The 20832-nt window shown below is 37.6% G+C and overlaps 2 protein-coding genes across 4 annotated transcripts; both read left to right on the top strand.

The window, feature by feature from the left end:
• The first annotated feature begins 9996 nt into the window (after positions 1-9996).
• On the top strand, positions 9997-12522 carry LOC113346700 (protein RER1A-like). The gene is made up of 4 exons (XM_026590186.1): positions 9997-10496; positions 11731-11911; positions 12019-12078; positions 12182-12522. The coding sequence occupies exons 1-3, from the start codon at positions 10123-10125 to the stop codon at positions 12061-12063; spliced, it is 600 nt and encodes a 199-aa protein (XP_026445971.1). The 5' UTR covers positions 9997-10122; the 3' UTR covers positions 12064-12078; positions 12182-12522.
• A 32-nt stretch (positions 12523-12554) lies between these two features.
• On the top strand, positions 12555-16176 carry LOC113346699 (protein RICE SALT SENSITIVE 3-like). 3 transcript variants are annotated; one of them, XM_026590183.1, is made up of 9 exons: positions 12555-12682; positions 13805-14041; positions 14144-14334; positions 14450-14503; positions 14584-14715; positions 14796-14904; positions 15041-15082; positions 15327-15383; positions 15450-16176. In XM_026590183.1, the coding sequence occupies exons 3-9, from the start codon at positions 14201-14203 to the stop codon at positions 16026-16028; spliced, it is 1107 nt and encodes a 368-aa protein (XP_026445968.1). In that variant the 5' UTR covers positions 12555-12682; positions 13805-14041; positions 14144-14200; the 3' UTR covers positions 16029-16176. The 3 variants fall into 3 exon arrangements, with proteins under 3 accessions (XP_026445968.1, XP_026445969.1, XP_026445970.1); XM_026590184.1 differs by having other exon boundaries at positions 14136-14334; XM_026590185.1 differs by lacking the exon at positions 15327-15383 and having other exon boundaries at positions 13805-14334.
• Positions 16177-20832: the final 4656 nt, after the last annotated feature.

Here is a 20832-nt window from a genome sequence, read left to right as displayed (position 1 = left end):
TTTAATTCACCAAATTCATAATTTTAATTAAAATGGCTCAGGCGATGAGAAAGCTTATTATTATCCTTGAATGTCATTTGAATAAATGCATCACTAATTATCGCTTGACGTTTTATATATACGAGGCTCAATCAAATTACATAATTATTGATGAATACCAAAAATGTACTGCTTAAAGTGGAAAGTGGTGAAGTTGGCAGATGCTTGATGAAGCAAATCGTCTAAAACCTTTAACAGATGCACTACACGAGAGTGCTTCGAGTTCGAGAGATCAATCTGTAAGACTCTGGCCTAAATCAAGAAATGACTATTCCAGATTCAATTAGGTCACAAAGGAATAATAAGGGTCGATCTGTAGGGAGGAGAGATAAGAATGTATTTAGATCAATGAAAAATGATTGATGGATGATGTGTTGAATTGTTTTAAAGATGATTTTTCTATGTTAGACTGAGAGAAATATTTTGTGTGCAATTGATATGTTGTTGGACGACTGATGTCTGATAAGATGAATACATTTCTCGTTAAGTTGAATTGTTCATATCATAGATCGCCATTTGTAGTAGAGGTAGTTAACACATTGATCTCTAGTAGTAGTAAGTGGTGAAGGCTGAAGAGGAGTGAAATAGTAGAGAAGTGGAAAATTATGGTTGAACCAGTTCAACATTGTGAGGGATACTTGGTTGATTATTGTACCACTATTATGTTTACTCCTTTAACTGATAGCATTACTTACCCACTTTCTCATCGGGAATGTACTGCTACATCGCACGTGTCATAGGCCGTCAGACCAAAACCCTAGTTAATATCCCCCATGTGACATGATTGATATCTCATGTGAGTCTGCTATGCAGACAAGTATATATTTGGTCAATCATTAACTTAGCTAGATCGCGAGTCTTAGCTTCATTAGTCAAGCATGGTTCTCGATGGTGAATGTGATATACTCCGTGACTCATTATTACGATGGACGAAGCATAAGGTATCGGCTGAGACAACAATGATGTTTAGATGTTGAGTCTGATGGATTATTGATGATTATGATGTATCATCGTGTCAGCTGAGGCAACGATGCTATTCGAACGATTTGGATTCATGAGCATAGGCATGATGAGATTGTTGGATCGATCATGAACCAATATACATTTTGATGTGTCAAGGATTTGACAAGAAACCATATGAAGATGAATAATGTTGAGTAATTATAAAATATTCATCCTCGATCCACCATGTCATGAAGTAGAGACTATGATACTAAAATATTGATATTTTTCTTCTTCTTCGCATGACCTGAAGCGAAAAATGAGTGACGTGTCTGATTTCAACGTTTATCCGCGGACTTACTTTATGCATTCCCTTATCGAAAAAAATCATTCTGGAGAAGCTTCTGCAATAAAGAACCTGGTGTTAAAGGCTGACTAGGGAAAGGTTAGATTGTTAAGAAACAAATTACAAACCGGAACACGAAGATTGAGGGTGTAGTTACAGGGGATCAATTCTCATCAGAGGTGACTGTGGATGATACAAATGATTTCTATTTCAAGCATGATGGGCGTGGGGAAGTCCCTAGTTCCGAAGTGGTTCCGTTTGGTTGTCGTTTATCGTCTGCATCTCTGGCTACGAAGGCATTTCTTGATAATGTTGTTGCCTTGATCTTTATACTTCAGCAGAATCCCGAGTCATCGCCTAATTTAATACATGAGTGTACTGCATCCTTTTCCTATTGTTCTCTTTTTTATATATGTGTTTCCATTATCGAAAATCGTCTGGCCATTTTTGAAGGTGATAGTTGATCGTCTTCTTCTAGTCGTTTGCGATTATGAAATCCCGTGGTGTTAGCTGGCGGAAACATAAAGAGTATCTTCTAGAAACTCATCCACGGAAAACCACTATTATCATATTGAACGTGAGGATCTTTGGATGAGAAACTCGATCCTTTCTTCATCGGCTGCTTGGTTGGGGTCTGATGTTTATCCATCTTCCGTGGATCTCCGCCTTCTAGTTCATCACCGACCCACAAAGATAACTTGATTGGAATAGCGGGGATGTATTGCGTTTATTGTTATGCTCTATTTTGCATTTTGGTTATATATGAATTGAGTTTGGTTTTGTGCAGGGTTTAAGTTACTGATGGATGATTTGAAAGACGAGAAGCTAAAATTTTAGGGAAGGGTTCGGGATTTGGAAAAAAAGTGTTAAACACTTGTCCAGTAGGTATCCGTTATCGAGGGTATTTTTGATGGTTCGAGTAAGGTCTTTTAGGATCGTATGGCGGAGGCGATGTAATGCATCTTTAATCGTCTGGATGATCCGCGTGAACTCTTTTCGGAGCTCGGCGTTGAGTTCTTCAAGAGACAAAGCTTTCTTTCTGCTAAGTATTTTTTGAGTTATTTTTTATTCTTTTTTACCTGCAGGTTGTTAATAATAATTTTAATATGTAATAAAATGGCTGAGTTTTTAGGATTACTTGGTTATGAAGTATTTATATTGCCCTCTTTTAGACAATCTTTCGTATTTTGCATTTTGATTCAGACATCGATTTTTCACATACTTTAGCTGTACCGCGAATTGTTCAGGATTATTAAATTTCGATAACACTCATGCTTTCTTAAAAGCACCAACACCTTCCAAAATCATTTTGAGAGATATATGTTTCTCTCACTTCGTCTATGCTGCACATTTGGGGGAATTTACCTGTTATAACCTAGTCCGAGTCACCATACATCGTCGAACTTAGTCCATCACTGTCGACATTCATCGGTCATTTTTCCATCTACATTTATTCCTCGACGGTATTGGATCCTCCTAGAGGTTTGGATTTATTCTGTCTCGGCCAATCATAAAGAGCGCATCCCAACTCCAAGACCAATATTACAAAGACAAATGATCTTTCCCGTTTGCCACTTTACACGTGGACGCTGTTCTAGTCCATCGCTCGTTACACATTCTTGCGGGGCTAACAGTGCTCACTGGGTATTCATCGGGCTCAGAAAAATTAACATGGGAGGGTCATCAACAAAGGAAATTATATTTTCGAGGAACGTAGTTTCTTTCTATATAAAATTCATCAATGCAATGATGCGGATCATGTTTACAAAGTAATAATAATTCTACGTGAATTTTACATATTTCATAGCTTAGCAGGTTCCAGGTCCGGCGAGTTCTTCGCGCCTCAGCTTTTTCTCTTTAATGATCCTCTATTATTCTTTGCTACTTTTTTTTGTATCTTTTTTCGTAGGGATTTCAATAAACATTTGAAGTCCGAAATACATTTCTAAAAATTCAACATCCTATATGATTTAATCCGATGTGTCAGATTTCGAATTTCAGAACTTGAACTATTATCGGATTTTACCTCTTTAGCCTAACAGAACCAGATTGGCAATATCCGGGAGGTTAATATCCGACATCCAATAACCCAGGGGTGTTCTCGTAATTTCCAACCCCGGGATTAGATGTCGAGACGTATGGCTGTGCTTTCTCTTCAATTATTTTTTCTTCTCACTGCATCTTCTACTTCGTCTCTACTCTTTACAACTTCTACAATCTTCTACTTCTTTTCTATTTCATCTTCTCTTCACAAACAATACAAATAAACAAACCAAAAGATTAATCTCTTACTCCTAAAACTTCAACGAAATTTCATTAGCACCAAACATCAAAACTGAAAAATCAATCTCTGTCAGGTGATAGAATAAATTGAAGACAATGATTCGGTGTCTGAACTTCTACGAATTTACTTGTTGATTCTTGATCTCACAATCACACAAATCAATCAGGTTGATGATGAAACAAATATTCAATCACTGTCTCTGTCTTCAATGCAAAATTAGGGCAAAATTTTTAGGTCAAAAATTTGGATTTAATTTTCAGTTGTTAAGATTGGATATGTGTGTGATTAGAAATTGGGGTTATAATTTCAAGTCTTTGATCGATCATTTCTAATGCATGCAAATTCAATTTTTACCTCTCAATTACTCTCCTTTTTTTATTAACAGGACAGCAGGTTCAAAACCCCTAAAGTACCAAACAAAGATCATCAATTACTTCCCAGTACCGGATTTTATCGGATTTCCGATACCTTATCCTATCAGAATCGGATTTGAATTTTTGAATTCTGTCGGATATTATCGGATTTCGAAAATCTGATTAATAGATTATATTTTGCCATATTTATAAGACTCAGAATATTCTCATTGAATAATAATAATAATAATATTAATAATAATATATTGCCCCTTCTCCCTCAAGGAAGGGGGCGACAGTTTTACCATAATCTAAGATGGTATCACGATCCTAACACCGATCCTTCTTCTTATTCTTCTCTAGAACACTAGACATCCATGGCAGGTGATAAAAAATCTCTGCACCCAGCCTTTGCTGTCACCAACATAAAAACCCTAATCCCTATTCTTCTTGACATCAAAAAGGATGAATACTCTTCATGGGTTTTCCTCTTTGAACTACATCTTCAAGCTCGCGGTCTCCTATTCCTCATCAAAGGATCTGCACCTCCAACGGAGATTGACAACAACACCTTGACGCAACTTGATGCCTTGTGCCGTCAATGGATGTTTTCTACAATGGCCAAGGACCTGATGCTCACGGTTCTGAAATTCGGTAAAACCGCTAAAGAACTTTGGGATCATCTATAAAAGCTTTTTCAAGATAACAAAGGTAATCGTGCTGCGACCCTTGAAAGTAAATTTGTCAATCTAAAGTTTGTTGATTGTGCTAGTATCGATGACTACTGTGACAAACTTAAGTCATTGTCGGATCGTTTGACTGATCTCGACTTTCCCATGAATGACAAACGGTTGGTTATCCAACTTGTCAATGGTCTTCCGGAGGAATAAAACACTGTTGCATCCTTCATACAACAGTCTATGCCAACTTTTGATGCTGCTCGTTCCCAATTGTGCACCGAAGAGATTCGACGTGCCCAGGAAACCACCACGACGTCTTCAATTGCACTGGCAGCCACCGCCTCCTCCACCAACAGCTCCGGCCAGCGTAATCACCGTTCTGGACCTGGCAGGCGAAATCAGCGCCAAGACCAGAACTCTACAGACCCACCTCTCCTGCCGACACCGGCCCATTTCCGCCATCCCAGCAACCATCGAGCTCCAGCGACCCACGGCCCACACCCAACTCCCTGGATGTCCTATTGGGCTCCACCTCCCTGCCCATACCCAACAGTCCCCCACTGGCAGCCCAACCTGCCTCTCCGTGGGATATCTCCTGGTTGTGCACGCCAAGCCCAGCAGCGCCAACACTCTCCCGCTCTTAGACAAGCCCAAGCGTATGTTATCCCTTCGACTGAAATGTTGCAACCATCGGATTTCGCTCAGGCCTACAACTCAATGAGTCTGCAGTCGCCGGACGACATGTTCTATATGGACACTGGTGCGACCTCACATATTACTGCGAATCCAGGTACGTTACACACTGTTTTCAACACTAGCAATGTTAAATCCATCTTAGTTGGCAACGACAATTCTATCCCAGTTACGGCCAGTGGTACCCATTCTATAAATCTCTCTTCTCGAACACTCCACCTCAAAGATACTCTTGTTGTTCCTGATATAATCAAAAATCTTATTTTTGTTCGTAAATTCACCACTGATAATCATGTGTCTGTTGAATTTGATCCATATGGTTTTTTTGTGAAGGATTTGAATTCAAGGACGATCCTTCTTCGATGTGATAGCACTGGGGATCTTTATCCTCTCACATCTTCTGCGGTGCCATCTTCACATTCATCCTCATCTCCTCCACTGTCTCTTACCGTGTGCCCGGTTGACGTCTGGCACAGCCGCCTCAGCCATCCTGGACAGGATATTTTAGATAATTTACGTTCCAACTCTTTAATTCAATGTAATAAGAAACATTCTACCAAACTTTGTCACTCTTGTCAAGTTAGTAAACATGTTCGTCTTCCTTTTCATGTCTCAAATTCTATTACTTTCGCTCCTTTTGATATTATTCATAGTGATTTATGGACTTGTACTTCACATGTTGAGACCGGTTTTCGCTATTATCTCATCCTGTTGGATGATTTTTCTAATTACCTATGGGTGTATCCTTTGAGACTCAAATCTCAAGTCTATTCCAAATTTTTAGAATTTCATTCCTTTGTCAAAACCCAATTTGAGCGAGACATAAAATGTTTTCAGTCAGACATGGGTCGTGAATTTGATAATTCTTCTTTTCAAAATTTCTCTCAAACTTCGGGTTTAGTCTTTCGTTTCTCTTGCCCTCACACTTCGTCTCAAAATGGCAAGGCGGAGCGTATTATTCGTCGTATCAATGACATCACTCGCACCCTCATGTCTCATGCTTACATTCCATATAAATATTGGGCCGACTCTCTTCATATGGCCGTCTATCTACATAACATTCTTCCCTCCACTGTCCTCAATTTCATCTCTCCTGTGTCAATTCTTTACCAACGTCAACCAACCTATGATCACCTACGTACCTTTGGTTGTCTATGCTACCCTAATCTTTCCGCTACCTCCCCACACAAACTTCCCCCTCGCTCCACTAAATGTGTCTTTCTTGGTTTTCCCCCTCATCATCGTGGCTATCGTTGTCTCGACCTAGCCACTAACAAAATCATTTTATCTCGCCTGTAACGTTTGATGAAAACGTTTTCCCCTTCCATATCCCTTCCCATAGTGACTCTCCCAATCAAGACCACTCCAACCAATCCATTTCTCCCCTGTTTCAAATCCCTCTAGCCTACCCATCCACTAATACTTCACCACCTGCATCTCTTGTTTCCCATCAACCATATACCCCACCTCATCGCAGTTATCGACTTCCTCTTTCCGCTGCATCTCCTCTCCCCTTCCGTCTCCATTCACCTGCTCCCGGTTCACCCAGTCCTGTCACGGACGTCAACTCCCTACCCCTCTCCACTGACCGGAATTCACCAGCACATTCTTCTACTCCTTCCTGTACTCCTCCAATTGCCGAGTCTCCCACAACGTCATCATCCTATACACCTTCTACAACTGTCCCCCTACAGTCTATATCCCCTACCACTGTCCCTCCACAGTCTGTCCCTCCTTTTCCTCCCGGCAGCTCCACTGCCATTCCGTCCATCTCACCGGTTGAACCTTCATGTTCAAATCCAACACAAAATCTCCCGTCTTCCCAAGTCTCATCTATATGACCTTCGGGACCCAAACTGGAAGAAAGCCATGCTAGATGAATACATTGCAATGTTGAAAACTAACACTTGGGATCTAGTGCCAAGACCTCCTGGTGCTCATGTTATTCGCTCCATGTGGCTTTTTCGACACAAGTTTCATGCAGATGGATCATTACAACGTCACAAAGCCCGTCTTGTCGCCAACGGTAAATCACAGCAAATTGGAGTTGATTGCTTTGAGACGTTCAGTCCGGTCGTCAAGCCCGCCACTATTCGCACAGTTCTCACCATTGCCACCTCCAGATCTTGGACCATTCACTAATTGGACGTCAAGAATGCCTTTCTCCACGGGGACTTAGCTGAGACAGTTTATATGCATCAACCTCCGGGATTTGTTGATCCTACCCGTCCAGATCATGTCTGTCGACTACGTAGATCTCCATATGGTCTCAAACAGGCGCCTCGGGCGTGGTTTCAACGGTTTGCGACTTTCATCATCAGTTGTGGTTTCCAGGGTAGTGTATGTGATCCATCTTTATTTATATATCGGTCAGGACAGGACACTGCCTACTTATTATTGTATGTTGATGATATCATACTCACTGCCTCCACTGATGTTCTTCTCACCCGTTTTATTAACATAATGAAACGAGAGTTCTGTATGACTGATCTTGGCTCATTACATCATTTTTTGGGCATTACTGCTACTCGGTCTTATTTCGGGCTGTTTTTATCTCAGTCACTCTATACGAAGGACATCATTTCTCGTGCTTCCATGACTGCCTGCAACCCAGTAGCCACTCCGGTCGACACCAACTCCAAGCTTAGCGCTACCTCTGGACCATCTCTTAAGGATCCTACCTTATACCGCAGTTTGGCCGGGGCATTACAATATCTTACTTTTACTCGACCGGATATATCTTACGCGGTTCAACATGTATGTTTATTCATGCACGACCCTAGAGAACCTCACATGCAGGCGCTTCGGCGTATACTTCGGTACCTCCAGGGCACTATCAATCATGGGTTGTTTTTATCTGTATCCACCATTTCTGGCATCCATGCATACTCCGATGCTGATTGGGCGGGCTGTTCTGATTCACGGCGATCAACCTCTGGTTTCTGCATCTTTCTGGGTGACAACCTTGTTTTTGGTCTTCCAAATGTTAGACAACTGTCTCTCGCTCTAGTGCTGAAGCTGAATATTGGGGCGTGGCCAATGTTGTGGCCGAGACAACTTGGATCCGGAATTTACTTCTTGAGCTACATATACCACTACGATGTGCTACTATCGTGTATTGTGACAACGTGAGTGCTGTCTACATGTATGGTGATCCTGTTCAACATCAACGCACAAAACATGTGGAAATTGACATTCATTTTGTTCGTGAACGCGTACGCATTGGAGACATTCGAATGTTGCACATTCCATCTGAAAATCAGTATGCTGATATTTTTACAAAGGGTCTTCCTAAACAATTATTTATTCGTTTTCGTACTAGTCTAAGCGTTTGTTCCTCTCCCGCTAAGACTAAGGGGGTGTAATAAATTATATTTTGCCATATTTATAGGACCCAGAATATTCTCATTGAATAATAATAATAATAATAATATATATTGCCCCTTCTCCCTCAAGAAAGGGGGCGACAATTTTACCATAATCTAAGACTGATAACACTAAGCCTGTCGGAATCAGATTTGTGAAAATCCGACCGAATTTAATCCCTTGACAACCCTATTTGTTCATCTTCTTTTCTTTAGTTCATTTCTTCCTTATCCTTACTACCATGTTGTATGCTTTAATAATCTCTTCATATCTGCGTTATATTCCTCCATTTTCTTTCGTTCTTACCTTTTCTGGGATTGCCCGTCGTACTTTTAGTGCATAGAGAGTCCCTCTCTTTCCGATGCTGCAAGTGTTGCACCTTCTACCTTTCGTAGTTCTTTTTTGAAGTTCTTCTTTAACCAATCACGACCTCATCGAAAATGTTTGTGTCTCTGCCTATTTGTGGGCGTATCCCCGCACCCATTAGTTGCTATCCTTCTGAATTCACACGTTTTTCATTTTTTCCTTTTGTTGTGCCTTAACGGTTGTTGTTGATACTTAGTAGTTAACTAGCCTGGCGTTAGCTAATACAAAATTTCGATATGATTCCTCGCCATTCTCGTATTTCCATCGTTATGATAAGGGTTAAAACTCGATCTTTTGCTAAGAGGAAGACTCTCATCATATTATATGATTTCTCGTTCATAAAGCTCTTCCAACTGCTATCGTATGGAACATGTAGAAGTAAAAGAACAATCAAGTTTTTAACAACAAGTCTTTGACTCTTACTAAATTAGTTCCAAAAAAATCATGCATACAATAGCTTATTGGATGTATCAACAACCTGATTTCCATAATGTGTTTTTAAAAGATTATATAAGAAAATAGAAGTTGATTATTCTTGAACCTCGTTGAAATTTCATAATGTTTCTTTTCGGTTTGGACCGACTGTTTGTGGCGTTTTTTTGGTCTTTATGTCTGTATTATCGGCATTTTCTTTAGAGGATGGTTTTTTCCTGTTTTTTTTTTTTTTTTTGTTTTTTTGGTCGATCTTTGTATTTTCGAAGGTTTCCTGAACTTTTTTTTCTAATTTACCAATCCAAAAATAATAATGATTCTGAATCACCAATCCAAAAATAAAAATAAATACTGATTTTGTCGGTGTCTGGTCAAACGAGTCAATGCACTGAAACAAAGTCAACCATTTTTTTCTCTCCCCACAGAAACAAAATGTAACCGATTAATCAGCGAAAATTAGGAGCATCATGAGGTAAATAAAACAAAAAAAAAAAAAATGAAGAAAAACACAAAGAGAAAACCAAAATAAAACACAGATCTGCATTTTTACCCCTCTTCTCTTCTCTGCATAAAAGAGAGAAAGGAAACCTAAAACAAGTTGGAGAAGAGAGAGGGAATCCAATGGAATCTGGTGTTGGTGCTGTTGGTATTGATGAAAATCAATCATCAGGAGGATTTTTTTCTGAGTGGAGTAATGGAGTATCAATAAAATATCAATATTTATTAGATAAATCAACACCACATGTTTTGAGACGCTGGATCGGATTTGGTTTTGTTGCTGTCATTTATATGATTCGTGTGTATTTTCTTCAAGGGTTTTATATAATTTCTTATGGACTTGGGATTTATATTCTCAATCTCTTGATTGCATTTTTATCACCACAAGTTGATCCAGAAATTCAAGATATTACCGGTGATGATGGTCCAACACTTCCAACTAGATGTTCTGATGAATTTCGTCCCTTTGTTCGTCGTCTCCCTGAATTCAAATTCTGGTAATTTTGCCTATCTAATTTTAGGCTTTAATCTATTCTTTTTGTTGTAATTCAGCTGCTTTCTTATTAGAATCTTATTGATTTTTTTTGATTCGGAAATGAATTTGCCATACAACTTTGCCCTTAGGTACGGTAAGAAAAAGAAAAAGGGGTTTGATTTTCAGATTGACTGATTCCTATTTCCTGACAGGGAACTCGGTTGTCATTATTAGGGAATATGCTAACTGCATGGCTTAGTTGGTCCTTGTGATTTAGCATCTGATATGGGAAATTCTTTAATAGTAACATACACAAAGGATATTGTGGTAGCCTGTCTTAGGCGTCACTTACTTAGTGCGTTTTATTGATCTGGTAAATAGGTTGTAATCGATAAGTTAAAAGTGTGCCATAGTTGATATACTTGCAGATGTGTAGTTTTGTTATACTTATTGGCAATAGGCATTTGTTTTCTGTGTAGGGAAATGGCTGCATACAAGAAGTTATACAATTTTTATGTAGTTTTAATTGAGTTATACAACTTTTTACCTTCATATATGTGCCTTGTGGTGGTTTCATATATTTGCATTCGATAGGATTACACAGTTACAAACTTACAACTAGGTACACATTTTTGATGAGGTGGGAAAAGCCAGGGTACTTGTTAATAATTTCCATATGATTACGTATTAACTCCAATGTTCTATTTGGTTAGTATATAAAGAGACCTTATTGATTAAAAGATGCAACCATTCATATTCGGTAGTTGAGCTTGTTTTACATTTTGCACCTCTACTTGATTTGTATTCTGTGAGCAGTGGCTATTCTCTTACCTACATATTTGAAAAAAAACAAGTTGAATTCTAAGATTGTCTCAGAGTATAATCATTCTTGGACATACTTTCCAATTGCTCAAATTCTTTGAGGGTCGCCAATATTCAGCTTTCGAGCTGCATTCTTCAGAAACCAGAGAGATGTATGAGGTGTTTTTTTTGTGTTTGTTGTTAATTGGGGGTAAGTAGCTTAATGCAGTATCCAAACAGTTGCACGCACACGGATTCAGTTGTGAAAGAATAGTTAATGGGTTGAGTCTATTCTCTTGTTATCTATCTTGGTTGATTTATAAACTTGTTATGGTTCATACTTATTCAGTTTACTCCTATTTTGTAAATCACCTGATGTTGTTTGATATAGTTCAATATTTGCTAAGAGGGGGGATATTAACATTTAAGTTGTTGTGTCTTGTTTCCCCTGCTAGGTATTCGATCACAAAAGCATTCTGCATTGCTTTTGTCATGACATTCTTCAGTGCATTTGACGTGCCTGTGTTTTGGCCAATACTTCTCTTTTACTGGCTGGTGCTCTTTTTCCTCACCATGAAGAGACAAATATTGCACATGATCAAATACAGATATGTTCCCATTTCCCTGGGCAAGCAGGTAGGCAATAGGTCTCTCTAGCACCAAATTATTGTATTCTGGATGCTCGTACAGTTATGCAATTACTTACATTGACTCCTCATCTCCGGGTATTTACCTCTTTTCAGCGGTACACGGGAAAGAAAGTAGTTACTGACGATACGTCTTCTTAGAGATTGAAACTTCAGGTATAATCCTTAAACATTGGTAACAGCCTGTTCAAAAATATCAAATGAATCAGTTACAAAACACTTTGCATAGAGTTACATACTTCTTTCATCCAAAATGCAGGAGCATTTGGGTACAAGATAGGTGGAAAAGTTGTCTGGAATCCAGTTACCACCCATGTCATTTATTCAGAACTATGGGCTAGTTATGAGCCCCTTAACAACAATTGCAGCATGATGGGTGACAAATAGATGGTTCCTTTACTTAAAATATCCTATTAATTTGTTGGTATCTTTAGCTTTTCCCTTTCTTCTTCATATAGAGGGATATGTTACAAAGCCCAGTCAGTTGGATACTGATTTAGCAAATTTGTTCCATGCACAATGAGCATTTTATAATAGAAGGGAACCCTAGCCAGGGGATTTTACGGTTTTGATGTGGCATGAGATATTGACAGTTTTCTCTCTCTTTCTCTAGTACTATGCTTTATTTTTATTTTTCCTTTTTGAAGGATGGATTTTTTTAGGCTGGTGAACCGGAGGGGTTGTGTTTGGAGGTGCTTGTCATTCCAACGAAATTCATAACTAGGAACAAGATCATATATAGACATTTTGCGTTCTTCAGGTTTGGCTCTAAGAAATTAATCGGCTGACATCATAAGTGCCCAAATGTTTGTACAGGTCGATTGTAGTTGCATCATTTCAGAGTTTTGACATGACTGGGGCATGCACATCATGCTATGCTCCCCTAAATGTATGTCGTCTAGTGATCTACTGTGGCGGACATCCCAATCAAAAATGATCTCTATTTATATTTCCCCCATTTTTATCCAATTGATTTATTCCCCACCTCCCAAATTGTTAGAGATTCAGCATCACTCACTTGAGTGCGACAAGAAGAACCCTGAACCCTCTTCAAAGTTGAAATTGTACGTTGAAGATTTTTGCTTGAGTTGTTACTGTCTACCGGGAATCGACATATGGGACGCGCTTTCTGCTATTCCCCTCATCTCTATCCTGTTGGTATCACACTATGTAAAAATTGTCCATCCGAGCATAATTAAAAGCACGCTCGCTTGTCTGACTAGCTAATCGACCCTTCCCTCGAATCTTATTTTTGATGAGCGAAGTGTGTACGTTTTCTTGACTAAGTTGTACTACGAACAAGAAAAAAAATGAAGCACCAATTTCAAACTTGCTTGCTGGTACAAGGGAGACACAGCTGTAAAGTAAGGAAGCCCCAGTTGCAAATTGAAGGGTGTTTTTATTCCAAGGAGATAAGATATAGGACATGGATGCCTGGTATAGAATCTATTGATGAAGGGAAAAAGAAAAGGTTGATAATTGGAGAGTGACTAACACCAAATGGGAGGAAGGAGGAAGATGAATTAGTGATGATGTTTCTTGCCTTTCAATAATATTATGTGTGTGTGTGAATCGAGAAAACTTGAGTGTGAGTGTTCTTTGTTTTATTGATAAACAGTTGAGCTGACAGAGTTAGGGTCCATTAGCTGTGTAGTTGTCTCGATCCATTTGCCTCCCTATTAGGGTACCTCATCAATCAAGTCTGCTTTACATATTTATATACCTTCTGCTGTCTATCTATTCACCCATCTTTTCACTTACCACACAGTCCTACAACACTTTACCCTAATCTCTTCACACAAGGGGGCTTTGTAATGTCTAATCTCTTGAGCCTATTTGCATTTCACTAGATCAGTGATAAGGTTTTTTCTTAATGTTGTAGGTCCGGTTCCTAAAAGCTAAAACCCATGATGTGAATTGTGAAACAGAGTGAGGAGGATAAAATCCAGGGATCATGTTACTCTCTGGCTCCACATTTACTACTGGTCAAGTGGCAACCTGTTGCTTTACATGTATGTTGTTGTTGTTGTTGTCACTCCTCGGCATACATGGCTTTCCGTGGGCACACACTTGAAATTGCATTCAAGAAATGGCACAGCATCCAGTACCATTACCACCGGTCAGTTGAAAGTGGGCCTAAATTGATACTGGCTCTGTGTATTACAGTTACAGTTACAGGTCCCATTACTTCCCCTTCTTAATGCGTTCAGTAGTACTGCAGAAGCTGTTTACTTAAACCACAACAAGCTCTTTCTCCCTCTCTCTCTCTGGATCAACAATGGAAGGCCGGGCTCTCATGCTCAATTGTCTCTTGCAACAAACACTGAGAAATCTATGTTCTTGTTCAGATTCTTCAAAGTGGGTTTATGCAGTCTTTTGGAGGATCCTGCCTAGGAATTATCCACCACCCAAGTAAGCAAACAACTTCAATCATTTACTCTATCACTAAGCTACATTGTGCAGAGAGTTTCTCTTGATATAAACATATTTAGATACTAATTCTTGGATTATCATTAAACTTTTGCAGGTGGGATTTTGGAGGCAGTTTTCTTGATCGTTCTAAAGGAAGCAACAGGAACTGGTAACTCAACTGCTAACACCTCCGATATACTATTCAAAGAACCAAAAGACAGACTTCATGAGTGGATTCTTTTTTTCCAGGATTCTAGCATGGGAAGACGGGTATTGTGACTTTTTGGAATGTGACAGAGCTGGAAGTGACTACAGTAAAGGAAGATTTGGAGCTCATGTTTTCTTTAAGATGTCTCATGAAGTTTATAACTATGGAGAAGGGTGAACTGATCTCTAAATAGTCTGTGAGTTCGTTTTCTTTAGATTACAAAAATATGTAAGTTGTGTGTGCCATTTTGCAGATTAATAGGAAAAACTGCAGCGGAAAATAGTCACAAGTGGGTATTTAGAGAAAACTCAGTTGATAAAGATCATCACCATCAATCTTCTTGGAATGGATCAAATGACTCTGTAAGTAATAAACCAGGAAACCACAGTTTCCCACTTGATACTCTGACAGTCTCTCTACTTTTTTTCTCTTCAAGATATGTAAAATTTGCTTTAAGTAGAATAATGTTCTTTTCTCTTTAATTCTTGTTGTGAACAGCAACCGAGAGCTTGGGATTTTCAGTTCAGTTCAGGCATTCAAGTAAGTTGAAACAAAGAACACCATCTTCCTTTTTATTTTTAAAATTACGTGGCCAAAGTTGCAGCAACTACTTTTGTGCCTATTGGCAATTGTAAGAGCAATTTTTTACTTAGATCAACAACCTCAATGGAATTTTGAGGTTGCTTCAAACATACTGTTTCGCTTTTCATATGTCACTACTTCAAAATTTTCCTTGAGGCCTTGGGGATTCTTAAGATAACTTTTTCTTTTTGTTTCTTTTCAGACTGTTGCTATTATTTCAGTTAGAGAAGGCTTAATTCAATTAGGCTCACTGGAAAAGGTCTTTTCTCACTCTCATTCTCCCACTCACTCATTCAACTAATGGTCTAATGGGTTTCTTCATCAGGTTATGGAAGATCTCAATCTAGTGATCAACATACAAAGGATATTCAGCTACCTTCACAGCATACCAAGTGCATTCACAATGCAAAGACCATATCTAATGCCTCCTCATTCATACCCAAATACATTCAAGCTCCATACCCAAATGACAGATTTCTGCATTGAGGATGAGAAGCTTCAATTGAGAGGAGGAAAAAGATGTTATGGAGATAGAATTGAAGATGAATATCCAAACAAATCCATGAATGTTGGATGGAATAGTCCACATGTTAACAGTGAAGGAGGAATTCCTTTTTGTTCAATACCATCTCTTCTGCCAACTACTAATATGTCTTGTAGTCTTGAAGTTCTGTTATCTAAACTACCATCAGTGATTCCTTCAGATTCCGGCACTAGAGACTGTGCGAAGGACGATAACAATGAGAGCTGCAACTTGGATATTCTGGGATTGGGTACTAATTCTGGCAGTGGTGATGAGTTGTCAGAAATTTCGAGAATAAAATCTGAAGCGTTGGTATCAAACGATGATGAGGAAAAACCTGGAAATCAAATTTTAAATCTTAATTCAAGTTTGGAACTGTAACATTGGGAGAGAAAGTAAATAAACCGAGTTATTTCATTCGTTGTTTAACACTTATCATTTGGTTTCTATTAGGACGGGAAGATGAATCAATCTCTCTTCCTGAAATGTACTAATTTTCGGGTAAGTAAAGATGTGTCCGTTGCACTGATACTGAGAGCAAGTCTTACGGTAGAATCCAAACTATTCCAAGTGTGGAAAAATCGTGGAATGTCAAGTCTAGTGGCTTCCAAGTTGGGGTCTTCCACAGAAAATCCAAGCAAGGTTCCACGGTTTCGTGGAATCCATCTGAACGCCAATAAGAATAGCATTAAACGCAATTAAGAATGGAGCTAAAAAAACAAAATTAAGAATTGCGTTTTTTTTATCCATAGATTTAAAATGAGTTGTTGAAATCTAACGGCTGAAAAAAAAGCTTCATTCTTAATTGCGTTTTTTTAGCTTCATTAAGAATAACGTTTCTACTATTCCACCATTACACTTGCGCTTCCATCCATAGTTCCAAGTGCTGAGGTGGCGTGGAAGATGGAAGATAGAAGGATTCCACCATAAGACTTGCTCTAAGAGTTAAATATGCGTTGGTAATCAAATTTGGGAAGTTATGTAACGAGTGTCAAAATTCTAAGCATGGATGATGGGTAATGAACATCCCTTAACTAATCGACTAATCAAATTAACATGTTACATATACATTCTTTAGAGGAGTGTGTACGAAAATAAACTCGCTAAATACAATAAGTTATTATACAATTAAGTAAATAATTAACCAAGTATGAAAAATAATGTAAATACAACCAAGTTAACAACTCACACAAAATTACATGGTTCGGCTTTCGCCTTCGTCTAGCGGGAAATGATATATGATTGTATTATGATTTTGGATATGAATTACAAAGTATTTTGATCACAATGGAGCTATTTGATTACTACTAAGCGCGAGTAATTTAACTAGGTATATCAAGCTTAATATTTTAGGTACGAGCTCTTGTATTTTTCTCTTACTAAGCGTGTCTTTTACTTTGAAGTGAAGCCGTGTATTTATGCAAAAATATTTTGGACCCAAAATGGTCATCTACAAAATTGGAGGGAATTAGTTATTACAAAAGAAGCATCATAATTAATTTTTATCATGTTTCGGTTAGGAGGCTCCCATGTAATAATATTACTCAAACCTCTTCTACTTCGATTATTATGGCTCGCAGAATCATCGACGGAAGCAGCGTTATGCACGAAAATCTGAATTTTCTTGACAATGCTTTCAGGTTTAACTACTTTCTTATCAAAGACCAGTATACATCTTTCCTTCCAAAGTACCAAGCAGTTTGGCTATCTGAATCTTATTATCCTCTTCAAAATTATCATTATCCAGCCAGCTATATATCCAATCCTTGAGTGAATTCCATGTAGTATTAGATATTCTAATCACATTAATTGTGAACTAAATGAGTCTAGATATATGGCATTCCAGAATAATGTGCTTGGACGTTTTCAATTGGTTACACCTATTGCAAAATCGATCTTCAATGCAGAAGTATTTAGTAACTCTTTCTTTGGCAGACGGAACGTCTTTGACACGCTTCCATAAGAAGAGATTTACTCTTGGGGTGATGTTTAGGCTTAACATTCATATTTATCTGGTACTTGATATTATAGAGAGTATGGTAAGTTTTTTTTAACAGAGAAACAACCATTCTTGCTTCTAATTAGATTAGTTTATCACTACAACATTTTGAAATCCTCGTGGAAAGAATGAGATGAGTTGTATGTTGATCAAAGAGAATTGAGACCAAGTCATACCTCCATTTATGATTGGAGTAATCAATTAAGTCTGCAACCTTTGTATAGTTGTAGGGGTCTTCACCCGAAGTGTTAGGAGTTTGAAGAGTATCAATGCACATAATCTATTTATCTTTCCATATTATGATATCTTTACCATTACTCAGACACCAAATTTTTTATTTTTAAATGAAGTTAAACTTATTGCTAATACTTTTCCAATTCCATGTAGAATCCTTTTTATTATAGTCAATGTAAAAGTGGGATCTAGATGGGAAGTATGTAGCTTTTAAGGAGTTAGCCCTTACGCTATTTTTTGAAGTAAATATGTTTCATGCATATTTAGCCAGAAGAGCTTGGTTGAAACATGATAAACCTCTGAAATGAAGTCCTTCATTTGCAGTGTTTCTACAAACGCTATACCAAGAAGTGAAAAGCCACCTTTTTTTATCTGGTTACCCCCACCAAAATCTAAGCTGAAGGGAGTTCATTTATTTAATCGTATCATCCGAGAGCATCAGGGAGCTTGAAATTACTCATTTGGTGAATGAGCACAAAATTTAGAACATATTTAACCATAATGGACCTCCCAACTTGATGAAATATCTTGTTTTTCCATCTAATGAGTCTATTCTTCATGTTATCAATTAAGCCATTAAAAAAATATTCTTCATGAAAAATAGTATACCTAAGTATTTTTGATTCTCGTCCAAGTTCTTAACTTGAAGATTGGTGATCTCATTACATCCTTCAGTACTTAGGTTTTGCTAAACGTATGCTTGAATTTTGAAAATTTATTAATTGGCCAGAGCAACTGCTGAAATTATCCAGGATGGATTGAAGATTCCTAGTATTGTTGAGATCAGATTTAAGGAAGATTAAACAGTCATCTGTAGAAAGTAAGTAACTAATTCGTGGAGCTCTTCTAGCAATATTAACACCCTTTATCTGTATTTTAGATTCTGCAACCTAAAATTTTTCATAATAATAATGAAAGAAAGTAAGGGGGAAATTGGGTCACCTTGCATTGTAGGATGAAAAAAGTGAGCAAGTAGCTTCATGCAACATAAAAAAAATTATGTGTGGTACTGATGTTCTGCATGATGAGAGAACACCACTCCTTCCCAAATCCCATTTTTTACATGAAAACAATGAGAAAAATTAATTTAAGCCTATCAAAGGCCTTTGACATATCTAACTTCAAAGAAAAATAAGCAGTATCCCCTTGCTTCTTGGTCATTTTGAGTTTGTTAACAACTTTATGAGCTAGTGATATATTCTCAGAGATTATTATACTTTGAACATATGCTGATTGAATAGGAGAGATGATCATATCCATGATTGTCTTCATTCTTCTAGCCATAAGCTTGGATATTATCTTGTAAGAAATATTATATAAGGCTATGAGCCTGCAGTATGTAGCTTTAGAATTTATTTTTACTTTAGGAGTCAGTCTAAGTTTAGTTTGGTTAATCTGCCTGCTTAGATATCCAGAATTGAGGAAGTCTTATACTATTTGAACTACATCATCACCCAAAATTTCACGTTGAGTCAGGTTGAAACCACATTGAAATCCATTTGGCCTGTGTTCCTTCCATGGCTCCATACTCATTCAGGTTTTATCGACCTCATCTTTAAAAGGTGTAGCCATTAATTATTAGACTTTATGTTGGTTTAGCAACACATCATGCTTAGCTTAAGTTATTCTTTGATTAGTTCTAATTTAAGTTGGATTAAGTATATGCCAAATCAAGGATTTAATATTAGCTTAATGTTAGCTTAGGTGTCATGTTGACTAAGCATGATTCACCTAGTGAGATGTCGTACATATAATGATAGACAAGTTAGACAACACATAGCTAAGAAAGTAATGACTAAGCCCTATTCCAGCCTCTTATTTTTATATCCAGAATTTTCTGATTTATCATTAGTCAAGCAAGAGGAAGTAGAAGTTGAAAGCTAAATCATTGAATTTATTTTGATTTATGATGTTTTGTTTTACTTCTACTTAACTTGTATAATGCTCACATGATATTGTTGTTTAGCTCATTGATATTAATCAATTCAGAAATAACCAAGTATTGATTGTGGTTTCAGTCATATTAATATTGTAGCTAAATTAGAAGTAAAAAGATGAACCATTATTACATGAATTAATAGTTGTACATATGTGTTTTCTAGCTTGGAGAATATGTTTAATATCTCTTCAGCATATGGGTTATATGATCATTTTAAGTTAATAAAAGATGATTATGAAGCTGAAATTCCAACACGAATCCTCCATTATCAGCATCAGATGATAGAAGGAATGTTGTTGAGAAAGTCATTATCAACTACAAGATTTAAAGAAGTACTTATATTTTTGAAATCATTTGTAAGAAAATATTCCAAACTATATATGTCATTGCATCAAGTGTCATCTTGATTATGAAGAGAGTCTATCATGTTTTTGGACCTTCTTTTATTTGCATTAACATGATGGATCTTAGTGTTCTTGTCTGCATCCTTAAAATTATAGTTGTTGGTTTACTTCTGAAAAAGCGGGGGTCTAACAACCACACCCAATATTTTACTTAGCAATCTGTATGGACTAACTCGAATATACTTTTAAGAGAATCAACTAGACAGTCAGACTCAATCTTAATAAAAAGTATATCAAGGAGTTATATCTCAATTTCTCGATTCAATACTTACTCAAGCAAATATAAATTTGCGAATCTAATTGAATATAAGAGAAATCACTTGAACGGTACCAAAGACCAATGTTCAAGTATCAATCAATTTCAATCAACAACCGAAGGTTGGATTTACCAATCGATCGATTCAACGCACAACCTGTGATATTTCAATTATATAACAAAATATAATGCGGAAAAGAAATAACAAAGACACCAGAAGTTTTGTTAACGAGGAAACCACAAATGCAGAAAAATCCTGGGACCTAGTCCAGATTGAACACATACTGTATTAAGCCGCTACAGACACTAGCATACTACAAACTAACTTCGGTCTGGACTGTAGTTGAACCCCA

Source organism: Papaver somniferum, chromosome 2 (assembly GCF_003573695.1).
Source record: "Papaver somniferum cultivar HN1 chromosome 2, ASM357369v1, whole genome shotgun sequence".
In the NCBI taxonomy this organism is placed as follows: Eukaryota; Viridiplantae; Streptophyta; class Magnoliopsida; order Ranunculales; family Papaveraceae; genus Papaver; species Papaver somniferum.
Note: the sequence above shows the minus strand (reverse complement) of the source record. Positions and strands in the feature narration are given on the sequence as shown.

Bases quoted from the DNA above. Each gene is read 5' to 3' on its own strand.
- LOC113346700 (XM_026590186.1), top strand. From the start codon at position 10,123: ATGGAATCTGGTGTTGGTGCTGTTGGTATTGATGAAAATCAATCATCA. The intron at 10,497-11,730 runs GTAATTTTGCCT...TTCCCCTGCTAG, and splicing joins CTCCCTGAATTCAAATTCTG to GTATTCGATCACAAAAGCAT. The intron at 11,912-12,018 runs GTAGGCAATAGG...ACCTCTTTTCAG, and splicing joins CCATTTCCCTGGGCAAGCAG to CGGTACACGGGAAAGAAAGT.
- LOC113346699 (XM_026590183.1), top strand. From the start codon at position 14,201: ATGGAAGGCCGGGCTCTCATGCTCAATTGTCTCTTGCAACAAACACTG. The intron at 14,504-14,583 runs GTAACTCAACTG...CTTTTTTTCCAG, and splicing joins AAAGGAAGCAACAGGAACTG to GATTCTAGCATGGGAAGACG. The intron at 15,083-15,326 runs GTAAGTTGAAAC...GTTTCTTTTCAG, and splicing joins AGTTCAGTTCAGGCATTCAA to ACTGTTGCTATTATTTCAGT.